The sequence below is a fragment of the Numida meleagris genome, chromosome 6 (genome assembly GCF_002078875.1).
Source record: "Numida meleagris isolate 19003 breed g44 Domestic line chromosome 6, NumMel1.0, whole genome shotgun sequence".
In the NCBI taxonomy this organism is placed as follows: Eukaryota; Metazoa; Chordata; class Aves; order Galliformes; family Numididae; genus Numida; species Numida meleagris.
Genome location: NC_034414.1, coordinates 12,083,015 through 12,104,777, shown reverse-complemented (window position 1 = coordinate 12,104,777; position 21,763 = coordinate 12,083,015). Strand labels below are relative to the sequence as shown.

General features: G+C 36.4%; 2 protein-coding genes across 6 annotated transcripts in view; both read left to right on the top strand.

The window, feature by feature from the left end:
• The window catches only part of LOC110401110 (harmonin-like), a 46,520-nt gene extending 25,246 nt beyond the window's left edge, over positions 1-21,274 (top strand). For 2 of the 5 annotated variants that reach the window (XM_021401813.1, XM_021401817.1), the window contains exons 15-22: positions 234-310; positions 9,732-9,851; positions 15,490-15,531; positions 15,841-15,894; positions 16,028-16,127; positions 17,343-17,452; positions 18,160-18,215; positions 19,909-21,274. In XM_021401813.1, the coding sequence (XP_021257488.1) occupies positions 234-310; positions 9,732-9,851; positions 15,490-15,531; positions 15,841-15,894; positions 16,028-16,127; positions 17,343-17,452; positions 18,160-18,215; positions 19,909-19,921 (572 nt within the window). In that variant the 3' untranslated portion in view covers positions 19,922-21,274. The remainder of the gene's footprint in view (positions 1-233; positions 311-9,731; positions 9,852-15,489; positions 15,532-15,840; positions 15,895-16,027; positions 16,128-17,342; positions 17,453-18,159; positions 18,216-19,908) is intronic. The other 3 variants (XM_021401814.1, XM_021401816.1, XM_021401815.1) reach the window with 3 other exon arrangements.
• Positions 317-9,011, top strand: LOC110401112 (harmonin-like). Its single transcript, XM_021401818.1, has 3 exons — positions 317-3,564; positions 3,937-4,053; positions 6,061-9,011. Exons 1-3 carry the CDS (start codon positions 3,478-3,480, stop codon positions 6,493-6,495), a joined length of 639 nt encoding a protein of 212 aa, XP_021257493.1. The 5' UTR covers positions 317-3,477; the 3' UTR covers positions 6,496-9,011.

Here is a 21,763-nt window from a genome sequence, read left to right as displayed (position 1 = left end):
TCACCTGTAAATCCTAACTGCTTTTTGAGGTTAGAGGAAGTTAGGATTTGATTTGGGCAGGACTTCAATAAGTTTTTTATTTTTATGTTTTTAAGGCAAGACACCTCATTGCTAATTTCTTTTTATTTCATGAAAGCTACTAGCCACCAATTGCTGGTCTCTTTATTTCATGGGAATCTTCAGTTAAGCTGTCATTTCTGTCTCCTCATTCCTTTCCTCCTTTGTTTCTCTAGTAGATTTAAGGGGAGTTGCACATGACCAACTTGAAACAGATGACATGGATGAAGTGATCATGAAGCAGGACAAACAGGTTTGCCACTCAGCCTTAACTTCCTATCCTGATTCAGATCCTTCCTATGTTTCGCTTCCTTCTGACAGTCAGTCTTGACACTGAACAATCATCTGGGTTTGCTGGAGCAGTATATGTGGTCCTTTGGTATGACGAAGGGTTATGATATTGCTGCTGTCACTGCTTTCTAAAGGTACTTTGACAAGAATACAAAACATGTCAATCCTACAGAAACATGGATTATATTGAGAACTCTGTGTATTGTCAGTATTTACTACATAAAATTATAACTCTAGATTATGTTGTTATATTTATATTTATGCACCTGCCTGTAAACAGTTCATTGTGGGGAACTGAGCTTTTCTTGTCTCCCCAAACACTGCTGTGTTCTGCTGCAAGCTTGAATTAATTTGAATACCTTTTTCCTTTTGATAAGGCTTGTTACAGTTACCTTAAAGTAGGACTTTGACTTCAGAAATCTCAGCAATGCATATGGCTGTATGGTTCTGTATGATGGTTCCTTGTTGCGTATGTTTTGCTTAATATAAGGTGTGTATCGGCAAAATAACGGATATTTGTGACTAAATGTGTTAGCATAATTAATGAAGAAGAGGTTTAAGTACTTGTCATATAATATTGAACATTTGTTGCGCCTCCAAATAAATTTTAACCAGTTATATGTATCAACAGGGATCGATCTAAACTGGACCTTGACTTTTCTTTAAAAAAAAAAAAAAACACAACTTTTCCTTTACCTTTTCTGTAGCTTTTGGATGGTTTTATCGATATGAAGGAAAATTTCCCACAATCCGCAAGGTACAAAGTGTGATAAGTGAGCTTGTTTGCTGTGCATTTGAATTTTAATTCCTCTCTTTTCTTCTCTTCCACTTCATTTAATACATAGAAATTAAGATGCTTTTCAGATATATCCACCTAGGAATGTATTCTTTTTGAACACTTGGAACTTCTCAAAACCTGCCAGCTGCAGTGAGAATTGAGTGTGTACTTTGCAGAAGCTGTTCAGCACAGGTCCAGAAATTCTCAAAATAGTAAATAAATCCATAGCAATAAAAGCATTCAAAGATGCAAAAATTCCATGGAAGTCAAGTGTGCAGTTCCCAGTTACGCTTTTGCAAATCTCCCAGTGAGAGTGCTGAAGGCAAAAGGCTTTGAGGCACGCGAATTGCACACAGAGAGGAAAAATATCAGAAAACCTTTTAAGCTTGATAGAATACTTCTTAAATCTGTAGAGTCACATCTAAAATATTACTGCAGTTCCAAGTAGTACTTTATTCCTGCTGTTGCTTTGTTCTCTTTATTTCCTTCAATATATCTTAGTTATATTATAGGCTTTTGTGTTGTTTGATTTTTGTGATGGCCAATGGTAATTTAATGGGGTAGGACTAACTGTCAAAGAGGGCTCGTAGATCTCTCTCCTGAGAACTCAAAGTTTCTGAGGAAGACAGAGGAAGCATTTGAGTAATCATTTATGACTATTATTTTAACCTTCTGGGGGGGTAAGAAATGCCAATGGTTTTAACCTTAATAAAAAATAAGGAAATGACAGTGTACTCTGATGCCGTTTCATACTGCTAGTGACTGTAAGTCATCTTGGACCTGAAACATATATAAAATCCAGTATGGTTAGGATTATCTGACAAATATAAATACATGTTATGAAAATTCAGCCTCTTCACACAAATAGATGATCTTTGCTATGACTGCTGGCCAAGATTATTTAGAGATCCTCCAAATAACTTATAGTAATAAAGATTCAGCTCAGTTCCTGTTGAACTCCGCTACACAATGTGGACTAAAACTTGAAAATATGTTCTCAATATTTTGCTTTTAGAAATATTTTTAAATATTCAAATGGTAAATTTTCTTCCTGCTGAAAATTGCAAATCGATTTTCTGTGTGTGTGCTGAAAACAAAATTTCACTCTGTACTTAAAATATCTTTAATAGGAAATTAACTGAATCTGTGGGGACAAAGGACAGAAGAGATGAGTCATCTTCTTGTATCTGAATGCAATAAATGTGGCTAAGATTGTCTCATAGATGTTGATATTCTGAAACTCTTTGTCACGTAAACTGCTTAGCGTGCATTTAGAGTCAGTAATTTTTCAAATGTTGATACGTAGCAGGTTGACCTGCCACCTTCCGGATATTACATTTCATAGATAGCACTAAATGTATCTTCTAATTTATTAGAGGATAACATTTCATCAAAAATTGTTATTAAAGAACAAGCTAACTAGCCCTGAATAAAACATGCCAACAGAATGTTGTTAAAACATGAGAAGCTAGACGTTTGACATAAGGTTGTTCTGTGGTTTTCTTTTTTATCTCCAAATATTATTGGTTTTCCAACAGTAGCTACACTTAACCACAGAGCAGTTGTCAACTGACCACTGAACTCATCCAGCAGGATCACAGGCTTCTAAAAGACTATGAAAAGTCTTGCCCTTTAGTTGCATTGTGCATGCAACATTTTAAAATTGCTTTGTACAGTATTACTTCACACACAAGTAGATTTTTGCTGCTGGTGGTAGGGACTATTTAGTCTTCGTGATGTGGGATTCTTTCCTGAGAGCAATTTAGTTTCTCCACTGATCTAAACCTCTCCTTTCTAGTAACTAGTTTGTATTAAGGCATGCAACACTGTGTATAGGATGTACGAAGCATATTTTTTTACACATAGTGTGTTCATGTCTATGTGTACATGAGCGTCTGAAAGCAGTCAGTCTCATACTGATGTAAAAATGAGTAAAGAGAGATGATAACTAACCAAAACAAACAAACTAATGAGAGTTATCAAAACTGTTTGACTCTTTGAAGTTTTGTAGTGGGCCTATCTGCTCTACGGTTGTAGCTTCGCAGAGAAGTAAGTTGAACTATCAAATTTTCTATAAACTAAATGGCTGCGTACAGGCAATCTAAAGGAGGCTGAATTTCTAGCAAATTGCTGAGGAAATGCAGTTAAGAATTGCGTCTGAAAGACCAGCTCCATACTTGCACTGTAATTCAATTTTCAAGGCAGGCGCTCATGTACTGAGCTTGAAGTTTGCCATGTTTTTAGCTTATGTAGAAATCTAGCTTAAAAAAAATAATAATTCCCAGAAAGGAAAAGAGCAAAAGAAGTCAAAAAGTGACAGTTTCTGTGAACAGAAGAAGAATAAAAAGGAAATGGAGTTTGAGCAAAGACTTGCCAAAGAAAAAGAAGGAATGCTGGAGAAAGAAAAACAACTGAAAATAAATCGTCTTGTGCAGGAGGTATGTTATGTTCTCCTATCAGTTGCAAAATTATATTGGAGGAAAATGAGCTGAGTGAGTGGAAGTATCTGAGTAGGGAACTTCTTTAATTGTAAAAGATAATGAAGTTTAAAAATGAATTGCATTTCATTTTAAAACTCTGCTTCCAATTTTGCTTGTTGCTACAGTCAGTTTTTGTTCAAGTGAGGCAAAAACTGCATTTATTGTGTCCACGTTTAGTGATGAGTTTAATGGAAGACAGCAGAATAGGAAGTCATTCTGAAAAATAGAGTTAGTTGTAAAACTAATTTAAATGGCATATCATAAGTTTGAAATCCTTGTACTGTAACTGTATCTCCAATCTTTCTTTAATGCACTGGTCATATGCTTAAGGTATCTGAAACAGAACGAGAAGATCTGGAAGAATCAGAAAAGGTGCAGCATTGGGTGGAAAGACTTTGTCAGACACGGTTAGAACAGATTTCCTCTGTGGAAAATGAGTCTCCTGAGGTAAAATGCTGGCTTTTCTGTATGCTGCACGATCTCAAAATAATTCACTGGTTTTCTCCTAAAAACAACAGCTTTTATCAGATGTAACAGAAAAAAAAGTCTTGTTCTTTCCTTCTCAGCCTTCATTCTAAGAAAGGGGAAAAATAAACTGCCAGCAATTGATGAATGGCAATGTATATTTGATGACTGGATGACCTTGGAGGTCTTTTCCGACCTTAATGACTCTATGATTCTATAGCATTTGATGTTCCCATAGTTGGCAGGGATGATGATGTTTGCTAAAGGTCAGTGTTAGTGTTTCTGCTTTGTTCATTTCAGTATGCTATCACTACAAAATAAACAACTGAATTGGTTCATGAGCACTCTTTGGGATAGGTAGAACATGATGCCAATAAAACTTACTAAATGAGAGTAGAATATCCAGCTGTATTTTTGTAATATTCTATACAAATAAGAGCATTACTAATGACCTCTTTAATGCCTACTTGAGTTGCAATCACAGTATAAGTAGTAATTTGCAACTAATAAAGTGACAGATTAAAAAGAATGACAAAAGAAAAAAAACCTCTCAAATAAATAGGTTCCTTCGTTTGCTTGTTTTAAGTAATCCCCTCAACTTAAGAAAGTTGTGGACTGTGCCTTAGAGCTACGTGTCTCCATGAGTGGAGAGAGGCTTTCCCACCATCCTGCTGTATTGGCTTTCTTCCAAGCACAGCTGCTTTCAGGAAGAACACTGCAATTCCCCTGAATTCCCCTGGGACCCCAAGCAATTGCAACCACACATCCACAAAGAGGACCCTTGGGGAACCCTCTTAGACAAATATCCAGCGGGTCAATATGCAGCAGCCCTGAAAAAAATAGCTGGTCTTCTGTTTTTCCTACTTGTAGGATTGGATCCATTTGGTTCTTCAGTGCAGGTCTCCAAAATGGTGGAAGGATTATGCTGAGTTTTCTCTAACTACCTAACTTTAGCTACATGGGTTCTGCCAGATTTTTGTCCCTCTTTTTTTTTTTTTGGAAAGTAGGAGGGAACATTATGGACTAAAGTCATTGTTGCAGAGCTCTACCCTCATTTGAGACAAACACTCTGTATTCTGTTCCACCAATTCTTCTACATTATGTATAATTATTCTGTAATGGCTCTTCTACTAAACCACTTTAAGCAGTTACACTCATAAAATGTAAAGGTGGAATGCTTCTGAGGAGTAGATGCAATTGAACTATCTTCAGGTACTACAGGCCTGAACTGCTACTTGGGTACAACAGCAATCAAGATCTGTTTAACTCTGTCAAACAAATGTGTATGGTTTTTAGTACCAAAAAGTGATTAAGGCACATGGTATCTCAAAGAATGTCAACAGAAATCTACTTGGGGAAAATGGTGTCAGATTAGACTAAGATGCATGTGTCTGTAGAGCAGCTTATTTCTCTTTAGTATTTCCTGAGTTGCATCTGTCAACTGGAGTTTCTTACATACTTAAAGCACACCACTGATAAATGTCTAAATGAAATGTTAGCAGCTCTAACAGCATATATGCAATCTTTCCACGTACCTATAAACACTTTCTCCTAGCTTTCTGGGAGGTGAGCTGCTTATTCTGTTCGAATTGTGGAATTTGCAAGTCTTGTGTTGATGAATAGAAATTACGAAGTCCAGAGCTTCCCAAAGATTTGGATTTGATAGAACCCAAAGCTGTTTTGTTTTGATAGCTGCTTGCATTTACTTCCCTCTTCTCTATCGTGATCTGGTGCAGATTGTTCCCTTCTCCTCTCTCTCTCTTTTTTTTTTAATGACTTGAAACTTCAGGGCCTGACTTAAGTTGCTTTCCTTTGATATGTAAAAAAGCTTCCAGAGAAACACTTTATGGACATTCTGTGTGCAAGAAGCCAGGAGCTTCCAGAGGAGGAGCAGTTAGGTTGGGTGGTGCTGTAGGATTTGCCATTAATTTCTTCAGAGCTGTTGCAGATACGAACTGGTAAGGCAGGTTTTTGTTCTCTCACGCATAGTTGGCAAGTGGACGTCCTTCTGCTTCTTCCTCTGCCACATCAATGAAACGGTTTGCTGGTGGCCTACAGCTTCATACCACAGATCTTGATGATATAAACTTAGATGAAATTGAAAAACTTGTGGCACCACTACCACCACCACCTGCTGTTACTCCAGTATCATCAGCTCATCCACTTCCTACACTGAATGTTCCACTTTCCAAAGGTCCAGTCCTAACAGTATCACCAGCTTCCCAGGTGACCTCATTACCTGTTTGGATGCATGTGCCTCTACCATTCCCTTGCCTGGGCTCCCTCCCCAGATCCATAACTCACTTCATTTTTTGGATCTGCCAGCCTACTATTTGCAACATTAAAAGGAATGAAGTGGTCTGTTGTCTGATAGTGAATGCAATCCAGATGTTGTTTTATTATTTGTTTATTCTTGTAATTTAAGTCTAATTTAAGTTTTGCTCTGTCCTTCCCGCATGTGTTGCAGACCCATCACAGGCAAACATGTTGGGCAGAATGTATTAGTTAAAAAGAATATTTGGACTTGAGTGTTTAAAAAAAGAAACATCAGGCAGCAAATTTAACTCAAGTCTGAGAAAATTCACTGTGTAGTGAAAATCATTGCTGTTCAAGTGTTTAAAATCTTATCAGGTTTGTTTGTTAGGTGCAAAGATCAGAAGAAAAGAATTAGCTTGAAATCAGAAGACCAGACTTTCAAAATCTCAACACAGCATGAATGATCAGTAAAATAATTTTAAATGAACAATGGTTCTGTAAATCAGGTTTGCTGACTTTTTACAGACACACAGGAGCTAGAGATTTCTTGTTCAGAAAATATCCCAACTGTATTACAATCTCAGTATAAAAGAGGATCACATATAAGAAATCTTGTGACAAATCTCAGCCTAGGAGAGAAATGGCAGCTCCAGCATTGCACTTCCTCTCGGAAAGCACTGTGATGGGATTTGTGTACTCCAGTTTGTGTAGCAAAAGCTTCTTTTATTTGTTTCAAACAGCAAAAGAGGGTCATGTGTAATCACTTCTTTCCTACATGTTTTTTCTCCTGCATGGATTTATTGATTGCACTATTGTGTGTGTGTGTTTGTTGCATTTTTACTTGGAAATACTAGACTTCTGCTTTTGCATGATTTCAGTTAAAGTGAGAAAGGATATGCAAATTTATCAGTTCTTGGGGGAAACTGGGAGATTATTTTTATGTAAATGACTGCCTTGATGTGAACTATGTATATTTCATTATAAACTTAACCTCTTATAGTGCTTCCTCTTATGTCGTTTACAAGTTTGAAGTGCCAAGAATATGCTAGATCCACTGAAATGGAGATGTCAGATGGTCTTATGGATAACAAGCGTTCCCTGTTATCTACAAATAAATGTGCACGCACTAAATGCTAAACAGAAAATACTCAGATTTTTAAAGGTAATATAGGAGCTGCCAAACTGGATATGACCTCAAACCCACGTATTCCAATATATATTTCTGGTAGTTTCTCACTGCCCGATGTGTTCGAGGAAAATATCAGTAATTAAAGAAAAACACATCAGATAACAAAACAAAAATTACCTAGCCTTCAATAACGATAGGTTAGTTTTCACTAAATATAATTAGCAGCGTATATGAGGAAAGAACTAAGCTCTTAATAAAATACTAATACTGAACCAGAGCTGCTTTGTTTACATGTAGTTATTAGCATTAGCAATAATCTAGTATTACTATTGTGGTATCAGACATGATAGTAGAATCAGAAGGTGGACAATTTCTCCTTGCCTCTTTTTAAAAAACATCACAAGTAAAACAAAAACATTTTGATTGATTTCAGCAATAAAAGATCCTGTATTTATGACAGCCAAAGCAAAAATTAAGGAAGAGTTGTTGCCCACCAAGAAGATTTTGCTAATATTACTCAAAACTGTAAATCTTCTCTGTGGTGCTATTTTTTCCCCCTAGATCATTTTATTACAAATTCAGCTCTTAACAAATACCTGACAAAAGGAATGAAGTTTCCTGTCATATGTTCTTGGCAACTAGCTATTAGAATACCTGGAATAAACCGATCTCTTTCATAAAATTATTAGCAACTGTATATTTTACCTGAACCCAGTACTAAGTTTGCTACTGTTTAGGTTGTAAGAAACACCTCCCACGTTGGCAAAGTGTCTTCTGTGTCAAGCAGTCCACTGGTATGTTGTGTGTTGTTAATAATGAATGTAAGTTTTATGAACTTCCTATGTGATGCTGATGTAAAGGAAATGTCAAGGATTTTGCTCTGCATGGCTAATTTATTTCAAATTTGGCACTTGCAGTCATATATCTACATCTGTTGCTGCATTACAAGACACCTAATGCCCGGTAGTGTAATGATCTGAAGACGTTGTATTTCAGACCTTCAGCCATATACAGTCCAAGTTTGCATGTTCCACGCAAAGTCCCTATGTTACTGAGTGTGCAAGAGTGCATTTCTGTCAAGACAGACAAAGAGCAGGGACTGAGCTGTATTTTAAACATAATGGCTGCTACAAAGTAAGCTTTTTTTTTTTTTTCCTGAAAAGAACCAAATTGATTTGATCAGTTTTTGCACTGGTTTTAATTCAGGATGGCCAGATGTCAGTTTTCCCCATTCTGAGGCACTCAGGAGAAGTCTCTCTTTAAGCTGTGCAAATCTAGGAGAAATCATCCAGTTCCAGTGTGACTTTAACAAATTTAATCTGTGAAGCTTCTCACTCTTCTGTAATTAGAAAGTAACAATATATTTGGTGGGGCCTGGGAGGGAGATGGAAATAACATTAATTGAGAGATGTCTACATGAATTAAGGAACTTCCAAAGAACTGGTTCAAAAAATTCTTAAAAAAAAATTCCCCTATTTAAAAAAAAAAAAAAAAAATACTGGAAACAATTCAAATAATTTCAGAAGATAGAACTTGTACCATATGAATAATATCTGGAATAGAGCACGTTTCCGATGAGAAACATTGACAAGAGTGTGCTGAGAGTTGCTGGGGTTAAGTCAGAAACTAAACCCACAGGGCTCAGTTTTGAACTTTTTACTTGAATGCCACTATGCCTGACGTCAGTGAGAGTTTTGACTGAGTAAGAAGTGTGGAATCAGTCTCGTAGCTAGTACGTGCTGGATGATTAGATTTCAAATGCCTCTGGATATCTGTACTTTGTGGAGTCAAGGGAAGGTAGTTAGCATAGCTAACCTTTGTTCTTGACTCTAAGTTATCTTGAAGTTATTTATGTGGGAAGCTAATTACTGCAGTGAATTTCATCTTGTTTAAATCCAATTAGCCACTGATCAGTTACAATTTCATTTCAGGTTCACTATCTTCTTGCATTCAATTTTAGCATTTTTTCTGTAGTTTCTCATTCAGTTCATAGCCTTAATGGGATGAATGCCAGAAGCAGAGATGAGATTTTTCCATAATCTTGCTGGTGAAGCCAAAGGTTAAGGGAGAAAGTTGTTGTTTGTATTTTAGAGAAATTGTGCTTTCATTTGTTAACTTTGTCAGTATCTTATTTGAAATACTTGTGTATGCCTTTTGTTGTATTAGTACCATTAAATTCATTGCTATGAACTATTTATGTTGGAGTATTTGTTGAAATGATGGTTTATCATAAATTATGCTGTAAATCGTAATTTTCTTAAATTAACCCCCGTAGCAATTTGCTCCGAGTCCGCCTACCCAACGACATCCAGGGGTACCAATAATTTCTAAACCAGTCATGCTTCATCCTGACCCAAACCTTATGGTCAGGCCAACTATCAAATCAGAGGCCTTGGTAAGCCTTTTAATGCTTTTATTTTCTTATGAATGTTATAGTACTGTGGGATTTGTTGTTGACTTCTTCTCAAAGAAGTAGTGCTTATCGCATTTTCTGCTAATTAAAAGCCTTATAGATTTTCAAGAAATCACTAATAGTAAGTACAAAAGGATATTTTTCCAGTTTTTAATGATCTGAGAGTCACTCTTAGTGACAGTTTTTGTACAGGGGTGCATAATTTCAGAAGAGTGTAGAGCCTTAATCTCTGTAGAAGAGTCTGCAGATGTTATTTTTCAATTGTTTGTGTGTTGATTTGCCTTTTCATAATTCGTGGGTTCTTTTATCAGAAATGAAATAGTAAAAAGTTTATTATGCTGACTTTTTTTCTTCTGTAAATAGTCATAAACATACTTGAAATGTATCTATGCATCTCATTCTTTTGTTGGTAGAGAAAAAACATATCTTTGTATCTTAGACTTCGATAAACTGATACTGCAGTGTTATTACAAAGTCTAGTCACAGTTAGGTTCTTTTTTTTTTTTTTCCAATATCTGATTCAAATGTAAATGAAGATGAAACCCTTAGGGTAAGTATTATTGGACCAAACATATAGTGTCTTCAAGAACTGTATTTATGAGGGAAGATAAGCCATGGCTTTCTGAAAATAGAGAAATACTGTTATGGCAGGTGGTTACTCCCAATTATCAGCCCAGAAATTTCATCTATGATAATTGATGGATGAATCAGTAGTTATAACATTACTCGTGAGGTTAATTGTGGCTTGTTCTGTTACCATTAGTGTTGTGTGTCAATTATATATATGCGTGTAGATGTGTGCATGTATATACACTTACAATTGTAGGGCAGTATATTGTATCATGAGCTTTCTAGGTAGTGCAAAGCATCACATTTGCATTTCATTCATTTAATTAAAAGTTTATGCTATATCTGACAATATATGACCTGCACAATATTCCTAGCTGTATTTCATGACAATGGGATGGATTTTTTTGTTCCTTTCTTCTATGATTGTTCCTCTACTTTCCAAATTACAGGTTGAAAAGATTCAAACACTACCTAGTAATCAGCTCTCCTATAGACATATTTGCTGTGAAACTTCTCTATTATAAATAGATTGAAATGAATAATTAAAGCAGATTTTGTAAGTTACTCAAGATAAGGCAGATGGATGAGCTTGAAAAAAGATAAAGATCCCTCTAGCATACTTACTTCCTTCAGTTGTATGCAAGGAGCTTCCATTTTAATTATGTTTAGAAATTCATCACTTCTATGCAATTTGAAATTCTATAGACGAGGATTAAAGAGAGTAAAAATCATAATCTACAGTTAATACAACCAAACTCTGAAAAATAAATACCTGGTATGAAAATATTAAGTAGTATGAAAAAATGGGTAATACCCTTGTGTGATGAGGAAGTCTTGATACAAACAGAAAATATTGCTTTGTTTGTTGTCATTGCTTGAACTTAGTGTGACAAACTGGCAGAAGGATTCATTTCCATAGGGAAATTTCTTATCATTTGTTATGCATCCGTGCACGTTGTCCAGATCATAAGACTGCTAAAATGTTTCAGATATCAGTAATCTTGATTCCTCAAATGCCTTACATTAGTTGGAAGATCACAGTTTCATTGGGAGTAATATTCTGATAGGACTTTGAGAAAAACATCTGTCTGTAAATGGTCTTTGTAGACTAGTTACCTCTTTACTCCATTTCTGTCTTAATGCTGTAAGAGTTATTCATGCTGGCAGCATCTGAAGCCACAGTAGTAGAATGTACAGTAACATTTGTGTGGATTCTGTCTTGCAGAATCCTATTCTCAACGTATATAAATACATATAATTTTTATATATGTAGTGTTTGTATGAATAGTATATGTGTGTGTATATATATGTATATGTGTGTGTATATACATATATGTATGTGCAAGAATGGGTAAAACCTTCCTGTTATCTGGGAGCTTTGAAGACTCTGTTGTTGCTTAAGTCTTTATAGTAACTGAATTCAGGCTAGGATTTCCAGTTTTTTTTAACATTTCATAGAAACGAAATTATTTTCACTTCTAAACAGGGAAGTGATGGATAGGAATTAAACCTTCAGTGTGGCCTTGAATGCACAGAGCTTCTCTGGGTCAAAAGCAGTTTCAACTGTGTGGCTCTGTAGTGCTGGAGTGAATTGAAATACACTCATGGCAAAGCTAGTTAAGTTCTGGTTCAGAGAACAGGGGAGGATGGCTGTGATTCAGTGGTGGGGTTTTCAGAGGGGCAAAACCAACATGGATACTGGTCTTCTCTCTCAGCTATCACAAATGTCTGTTTATGTCTTAGATGGCTTCGATGCAATTGTGAATGATTTCTCTCCTGTGCTTCATTGTGGTTGGCTACAGAATTTCTGAAAGGAACAGTGAATATTTAAGCTTTCCTTGCAAGATGTGAAGCTTGATTCTGCAGGACTGCAGCTAAAGTGTATCAAACAGATCCTTAGATACAATCTAGTAAGATGGAGTATCAGAGATGTTAGTTATTGACCCTAGTTAAACCAAAACCATTTGTGTTGAAAGGAAATAATTATTATTTGTTGTTGTTCTTTTTAAGTGGGTGGGGAGGGGCTGAACAGTTTTGGGATACGGAAATATACACTACATACGTAGTTCCTTAAGAATTCTTTCCTCCTTGTATTTGATAACATTTTGTATGTGATTTCTCTCATTTGAAGTTGTGTAGGGAACACATACTAAAAAGTGCAAGTGTGATACAGTCCTGAGAAGAGCAAAAAAAACCCAGTGAGTTCACTTGTTAACAGGTGATACTTTTCTACAGCAGGAAGTTAATATCTGGTTTGGCCATGTTCTTTCTTTTGCAGCCACAAGAGATGTTTAAAAGGATGGTGGTTTACAATTCATCATTTAGATCTAACAAAAAACAAGTAAAATAACATTTTCCATGTTTTGTGTGGTACTTCTTCTTTTGACTGGTTGTAGGTTTTAAACTCTCTTTTCTAATCCTGTTGCTCGGTTTCTAAAACAGAGGACATAAGACAGCACTAGTGCATGAAAACTGCTAGCCTTGGTAAACTTGCAGAGTGTGCATGTGGCTCCTGTAGCCTAGACAGGGAGCTTCAGGTTGAACCATCTTGTAGCAGCTTACATGGTGCAATATTTAAGACTGCTGAACACTGGTAAGTGTCCCGAGATTGGGTGATTTTTGTTAAATATATTCCTAGGATTTTTTTGTTTATTTTAGCCCTCAATTACAGTACTTTCAGTAATAAAATATTTTCTGAGTTTAACAAATAAAGCTATTATCATGACATAGTTGTTGGCAGAAAATCAGAGGAACTGATGGTGGAAAGCACTTATTCATGTAGCCTTTCCTCCATATTATGTAGGATTTTCTGCCATATTACTACACTTACTGCTTTCCTCTGTGCAGCTTTAAATAACCATAGTGCTGAAACTTCCATCTCCTCCTCTTTGGTTGACTTCTGTGTTTTAATACATTGTGCTTTGAAGTGAACTTTGTTCTTAACTTCTCGGTTGCTGTTAAAGGAGCTATTTTCTGTCCAAAACAGCTTTACTAGTGCAAGATAAGTTATATGCGTTGTTATGTCATATGGAAGTGTTGAGGCAAAGTTGTAAGCTCATGATGTGAACCTTTGGTAAAGTATGAGGATTCATCATGACTTTTTCCTTCTTTTGTTTAGTTTCAGTCTTTCTTGATATTCAGCATGGATCAATTAATACATAGAATCATTACATAGGCACCTTTTCCAGATAAGTGAAATTGTAATGCATAAAAAGGAAAATAAAAATTATCTTCTGACAACTCCAAAGTTAACCATGATATATCCTTATGGAAATAATGAATTAGGGTTGTTTCGTAGGTGTAGCCAAATTAATATGTGAAATGCTGGCAAAATGTCAAATATTTAAAATTTCTATTAGTCCACCAAGAAACTCCCCCAGACAAGATATGTTCCCTACACATGTGCTAATTTAATAAGATCCTTCAGGTGTCCATTTGAGAAGATGAATTTCTGTGAATAGACCCGCTGCTGAGGATTCAGGTGACTTCAGATGGCATGAGCTGAAGGCTCAGGTCGGAAAGGAAAACTGGATTCAACTGAGATAGCAAATCAAACTTGGAGACTGTTTGGTTGAAAATGAATATTAGTATGTTTTAATTATTCTTTTCTCTTTATTTCAATCAGTTCTTACTTGCTATAGATGCTAGAAACTTCAGTAAGCTTGCCATTAGCTTAGGTGCTTTTTTAAAAAATTATTTTCCCACTCAAACCAATAGCTTTAACTTTCATCCAGAAGTCCAGACAGATATGTGTTTCAGTGTAGTCAAACAATTTAATGTTCTGTATTCTACAGATGTTTATTCCTTTGAAAGTTCTTATAATTGACAATATTGTCAAGGACGTTCATAACTTCCCCCTGCAATATGCAGGAGGTAGGAATAGCTCTGTGGTTTCCAGTTTGTGTTGCTTGGTTTATTAGCCCTTGCTTGCATATCGTGTGCGCTGTCTATGTGAATTTATGATGCTTGTTTCTGGGAAGATTTGCTGTGGATCAGAGGATGCGTTCATCTTATCATGGCTATATTTTACATTTGTTGAATCCAGATCACATAATTTCTTCATTTGTAGATTTTTTTGTTGTGAAGTTTTACTTTTTTTCCTGCTTAAAAGTGGTTTTCCCAGGAAAATTTTCTTCAAGGGCAACATCTGTTTTCCATGAGGATGACTTGGGGCAAAGAGTTCAATGACTTGCTTTAGATTACATAGCGAATGAGTGGCTTGGCTGAGATTGGAGTTCTTCCCTCTAAGCTGTTTGCTCTAGGACCATAGATGTCTACTTCAGCCATTATACCAGCGATCTCTACAATTTCAGCTATTCAATCTATTACTTGTTTAGGTAGCTATCATCGTAAAATGTTTTTCTCTCAGTTTAGAAAAAGTGTTTGTAATACTGATATACTTTCTAAATTCATTAATGATTGTTTTTTTTTCCCCACAAGATTCCTGTCCTCCTCCACTGCAAATGCAGTGCAAGCAATCCTTATTTAAATACTAAATAAGATGTGGACTCTCAGTTCTCTGCAGAACCGCGTACAAACAAAACTGTTTTTTGTCCTTTGTTTGCTCATGGTATGCAGCCAACTCCCTGAAATGCCATGAAGAAGAGGAGAGAAGGAGTTTGAAAGAGTCTGGTCCTCCAACTTAGATTTCATGGAGCAGTGTTGGTGATATGCGAATCACAGCATCACTTCTGTCAGTGTGAAATAGTGCCCTATAGTTACGTAGAAGAGCATGGCAGAACATAGTTGCCTGTGATAAATTTGTTCCACTTCTGTCAGGCGTAGAGAGGAACCGGTAGAGTAGTAAACGGTTCTTCAAAATTGTTCCATAGTGTGGCCAGTTCTATCTGCTGATTTACTGTAAGGTTTTAAAATCTCTTCTGACTGTCAGGACAGACTATTTGCTACCTTTCTGTGCTTTTCTCCATTTGCAGTCTTGTTTCTTATCTTACAGAATTATGTTTTCTCATTAATAAGTAAAATGGAGTTCGTATGTTAAACATGAGGCTCATGCGCATGCTTCTGTAACTAAGTCTTATTTTATTCTCAGGGCTTCCAGAAATATTTGGAAGACTTTGATCCACATTCAATGGTAAGGAGAGAATTCGTATATCTTAGTTTAATATAATATACACTAGAAAAAAAACTAACATCCTTGATTATGAGGACTGGGAGGGGTAATATTCTTTCTTGTTGGTTTGCTGGGCCTTGTCTGTTTGTTTATTCTAGACCTTATGAAAGGGAGCTTTCTTACTGGAAAAAAACTAGCCAGTGTTCTGCTCTTCCTCTAAGACTATTTTAGAGGAGGCAGAGGACCGTTTTTACCAGTCAACTACATAGATCAGCTTAATTGTTTTATGTTGCTGAGGTGGAAATAACTAACAATGATGTCTTTTCATAGTTTACTCCAGAGCAGATTGTGGGAAAAGATGTACGTCTCTTACGCATTAAAAAGGTAAATACTGTCTTACTGACTGGTACTTAACAGGTTCGTATAAGCATTTCATGTACAGATACCTTTACTGGGAAGAATGGAAGATTAAGCAAAAATTCACAGCTTTTTCTGAACTAAAACTCTTGTTTAATAGGAAGGATCATTAGACCTTGCAGTTGAGGGAGGAATTGATTCTCCAATTGGAAAGATAGTTGTATCCGCTATCTATGAGGGTGGTGCTGCAGACAAACATGGTGAGTAACAATGGGGGATTTGAGTGCTGCTGCACTTACACTGGCTGATGGTTTCAAGGATGCTGCTTAAACTGATAATTATGTAAATTTTAGACATTGTGTTTAAGAAATACTCCTGCTGCGTTTATTGTGGCAAAAATTGTAATAATGTGGCCCAAAAATGTAGAGTTTTTCTCTTCTTAAGGATTCCTCTTTTTCCAGTTGCATATAAAAAAAAATTACTCATTCTGTTAATTAAAGAAAATTAAATCTGGTCTCCATTATTTCACACTTCCAAAACAATTACATTTGTAGGACTTAACATGCAAAGCAGATACTAGTTAATAGCTGCGCTACAGTGTTTAGCTTTGTTCTTAATGCTACTTCGGATGCTAATTTGTTTTGTAAAACATCTGGCTTTACTCCCCAAATCCAGCTAAAGGCCAGAGCCTTCTGATAGGTTGGCTCTGAAAGCCATGAGAACATGCATACCTGGAGGGTATGCTCCTGTGGGCCGGTCTCTCTGATCCTTACCTTGTGAACCCTGTTGATGAACAGGTAGATAGACAGGACATCTCCTCAGATTGCCTTCTATGACCTTGTCCCAACCACAGCCAAGTCCAAGTCATTTTTTCTCTGAAAATCTCTCAGCCGCTTGATTTCTTTTTCAGGTGCTCTGTTTTTCTTTGACTTGTCACTGTTGTTGGCCTCTCTTTATAGCTGAGGCTGTCCCCTTACCATACATCTTTTCCCCTCCTCAAATCAAGTCCCAATTAGATGATTGTGCTTCACTCTAGATTAGCAAATCAAAATCAGTTCAGAGAACTAGACATGACACATGCTTTTGGAAAGGAATAGCAGTCCTGTAAAGCCCTGACAAACACCACTTAGACATTCAGGTATTTAAGTAATGCTGCTCTTAATAATGGTAGCAGACTACAATCAACCATGATTTATAAGGAGTAAGGATGGATTACCCAGGCAGGCAAACCGCTACTACAAAAAATCTTCCTGAACTAGATTCTTACAGCTCATGATCAACAAGAGATTAGTGTGACTTGTCCACTAATTCCTTTTGTTTTTGCCTGTGGTAAACCCATGTGTCAACTTTTAGCATAATTAACTTTTAGTTAATACACTATTCATTATACTCAGTACTGCATAAATACACAACAGAGAAGACGGTCACATATTATTTTGATAACATGTATGCACGCCATGTTGGTCTGTCACCAGGAGGCATAGTAAAAGGGGATGAAATACTGGCTGTTAATGGCAAGATAATAATTGACAGCAGGCTGGCAGAAGCACAAGCAACTCTGGCAAACGCTTGGAACATGGGTGGGGTAAGTATGTGAGAATGCTTTTCCATTCTACCTGTAACTCTCACGGCGTGTACTTTTCTTTCACAATGTTGTCGCAGCAATAGAAGTAAAGTTGAAAATGTCAAAAGTACAAGTATGCCATGCTACCAAAGTGAGTTGAAATCTTGGATGATATTGGTATACAGCAACTCTGAAAGGTCTTGCCTGTAATTTACTCCAGAATTTTATGACAGTTAGCCACACGTCAAGATTTGTGCTTAAACACGTTACATTCTGAGTGACTGTAGTATATTTATCTGTGGAATCTCTCTTTAATATTGAAAACTACTTGGAAGCTGATCAGAACTCTGATAACAGCTTATCTAATCTTTGATTTCTTAATGTACAAATAGTACTGCACTTTGGCTACAGTTAATGTGTTCTCAACAAGAACTGTATTAATTGCTAAAATGACTGAATACAGTACGATACTTATAATGACTTTTTTTTTGGAAAGCTTATTGCAAGACCAGTGGATTTTCTCTTCAATTGTAGGATAAAAGTCAAACATCTCTATCTTGAAACTGTATTTTAGAGCATGGGACACCTCCTTAGGTTCCCTGTTCCCTGTGGCTTTCCAGGAATAGATTGCCTTTCTGATCATCTGTCTGATACTTTGTGGTTGTCCATTAACCACTTCTAAAAGCAACATTTAGCAGCACACATTTGCCTGTTCGTTTCTGTTGCAGGATTGGATTGACTTAGTCATTGCAGTGTCACCTCCAAAGGAATATGATGATGAAATGTAAGTGCATAAGCTCTATTTGTATGGGGGTTAAAAAACTCGAAACAACAGTTTGTACAGTTTGCTTTTAATGGGACAGATAATGCTTTAATGTATTTATTTACTGTGGACTATATACCCTTTTGCATCACATGGTTGCTAATTTGTTAGCTGTAAGTAGCTATCAGCAGTGGTTCTCAGAGTTCTCAAAATGTTGAATCTCAAAATTGGTTGTACATGACTACGTGCTTTTACTTTTGGTTTAGAGTTGAAGGAATGTTGAGTGAGAAACTGCTGATCTCAAGTTTGGATCGCTTACTATGATCCCATGGATCATAATTTGGAATTTGGATAAACAAATGTCCTTAAGCATTCTTCATCACAGCCAGATGTTAGATTCTGTGGTGCAGGCTTTTTTTTTTTTCTTTGGTGTTTCTTTCAGCCTTTGTTTTATATTAGATCGCAGTTACTATCTGTAACTATGGCGGGTTTTTTTTTCATTGTTTTTGTTGTTGTTTTGCTTTGTGTTTTTTTTGTTTTGTTTTTAAGCTAATCAGTGCAGGTATGAAATAAGAATCAATGACATAGTGTGATACAATGATCAAGTCGATATAACTTGAATTATATTGGACAAAGTTTAAAAAACAAGAGTAATGTTTTGTAGCTTGATTAAAGGAAAAGATTTCAAGATATCCTTGCCACTAAATAAAATGGTAGAGGAAAGTTTTATAGGCACTGTTAACCCCAACTCTTGTTCTCTGTAGAATACCAGTTATTAGTCGCTGTAAATCAGTATAGTTTTACTAACACCAACTGAAAACTGCTGTAAAATTGTTTGATGTTTAATAACTGTCATTATTTTTCTGTTGTTTTCATATTTTGTATATTTAGCCCTACTATCCCCACCTCAGCAATCAGTCCTAACACACACAGAAAAGTTTTTGAAGGCAGTGCACCTGTGTACAGACAAGGGTATCTCCTGCAGCTGTAGCCACTGCAGTGTTCCCTCATGGTGAATAGCCAGACCCGGGTTAACATGACTGTCCATTTTGAGGCCGCGTTATTTTTCAAGCATGTGCCTGCTTGCGCATTGCATGCTACGCTCCACTTTTGTTCCTGCCACGCTGGAGTGTTCTTTGGGCTTTTGCCATGCCTGTCCTATTAAAAAAAATGAGTATTTGTAATGTCCCTTGGAGGTCCTCTACGGAATTGGTTTATCATCTGCCGGACTATAAAATCAATAGGCTCTGCCTAAGTAATTAGTATTAATCTAATGTTTTTTTCCTTATCTGTGGACCACTGCTGTGGCTTTGTGAATTCATAACTATGTAATTATTTCTTTGTTAAGGCTTGTCCAAAGAACAAGTTTCCTTTGGTATTTTTCAACAGTGTGCTTCTGAGCAACTGTTCACAACTGTGTGGTTTTCACTGAAGCTTACCTATGTTGATTTGTTTCAAAATTACCCATGCTTTCCAGGCTCAGTTTACTGTGAATGTTTTCTCTCTACTGTAATAGCTGTAAGTAGAGTCATAGATGTCTAGAAAACCAAGGTGAGATTTCTTGTTGCATGTGGTATTTGTTTTATCAATTGCTACAATGCAAATAAAAATTGGCCAACTGAACTCTAGTTACACAAAGTTGTTCTTACTGCAAAGACAAAAACATTGCACTTCAGCTAACAGCATCTGTTTGTTTCTTTCTTATTTTTTTAAGGACTCTTTTTTAAAGAGGGCTACATTGGAGAAATTCGGTCTTTTCCCTGCACAAACCTGCTGCTCTGGAATTTCATAGAAAATCAAAACTCACATGAAATACATCATTATTTGAAAGAAATGTGAACAATTAGAAGCTGCAAAATGAACTAGAGACTTCATATTCCTCAGGTCATATGAGTAATTTGAAATCATGCTTCAGACATACAGCAAAAAATTGTGTAAAGTCCATTGAGGAGGGCTGCCAGTGAGCACGGCTTTATCTGTGAGAATTCAAAATACATATTTTTCTCTATTTTTGGAAGACAAACATTAAAAATTATCTCGCAGTTTTCCTGGAAATAGACACCAAAATGACAAACAAAGATAGAATACAGATGTCTTTTCCACCATGCAACGTTTGTGGTTACACATTCACAGGGTAGTCTGCGTGTGAGAAAGATTATGTTTTTACTGTGTACATAGTGATTTGCCATGGGGGATTGGGATGTATACGGGTAATTTGTGTTCTCACTGATATCCTTGTAATGTACAAGGTTGTAAATTGTTTTGATTGGGAAAACCCTGCCTGTGGAAGGGCCTCTATACTAGTTACACCAGCAGTCCTAGTGTTATTTGGAATAATTTTGGTGATGCTTATATGGTATAAAAAATATTCTCTACTAGCAAACTAAATAGCAAGCAGGTAGTCCAGATAACATCACTGTGTGCAGTCAGTTTTGCTAATGTGTGTATGTATTGGTCCATAATGGATTTAGGAGTGGAAAATTTGGATCTGAATCACAGTCTGTATTTGTGTACTTTGTTCTCAGTGAATCTACACACAACTGACTTGTGTAGTCAGCATAAAATTTCACTGTTGGTGATGGTCTTCTGATTAAGAAATTGTCTCCAGACCATAAAATCTATATTAGCCTGACTATAAGGAAGTCTGATTACAGTCATAGACTTAGTCATTTCTTTATACTGTCAAAGTGTCTCCTTGCAAATGCAGTTCTCTCTTTTGTTTCCTTGTATCTGCCAGTCTATATATGATTATTCATATTTTGTTTAGATTTTTCTTACCTGGACTAATGAGATCCAAAGTTTACAGTTCTTTGGCTTAACAGTTTTGCACTGAAGTTTTGCTGCTTCAACATTTGGAAGTCCTCCTTTCTGTAACACAGGAAAATAACAATTACATTCCTGAGAACTCTGTGCTTATATGGAGATAAACAATTTTGTTGATTTCATTTTATTTGCAGTATTGTTCCAATATGCCAATTAGTTTGTCTGGCAGGGTACACATGTTAAACTTTTAAACATTTTAATTCTGTAACTCTCACAACTAATCCAGAAATAAAATTGCGTATGCCAAATGGAAAAAAGTGTTGCTTCCTCTTTGTAAGTTTATGCATTGTATTAATAGCTAATCTGCTGAAGTGTATGGATTTCAGTCATTCTTTAATAACAGACCTATTTGCATCAAAATGCCAACCTTCTGGATTTCAAAAGAAAATCTACTCTGCACAGAAAGGAATTGTCATTAGTCTGAGCCGCAGTAATATTTTATGGAGTTTTTATGGGCAAATCTGGTCACTTGGTAGTTGGCATGCTGCTGAGTGCAGCTGCTCCCTTATGTTTCCCTTGCTACATTTTTGGGTACAGCTACCCAGAGCTGTAGGCTTCAGAACAAAAAGACTAACCCAAATGCATCGTGATTAGCACTAGAGAAGAAATTGAAGCAGGGTGTATTCCTCCTGCTCTGGTTCCCACTTGCCTACATTCTGTGACCATCTGCACACTATGACGATGCAAATGAGTGATGCTATAAGATGTTCTCTTAGGAGATGCTCTAATGCTATGTAGCAGCAAAT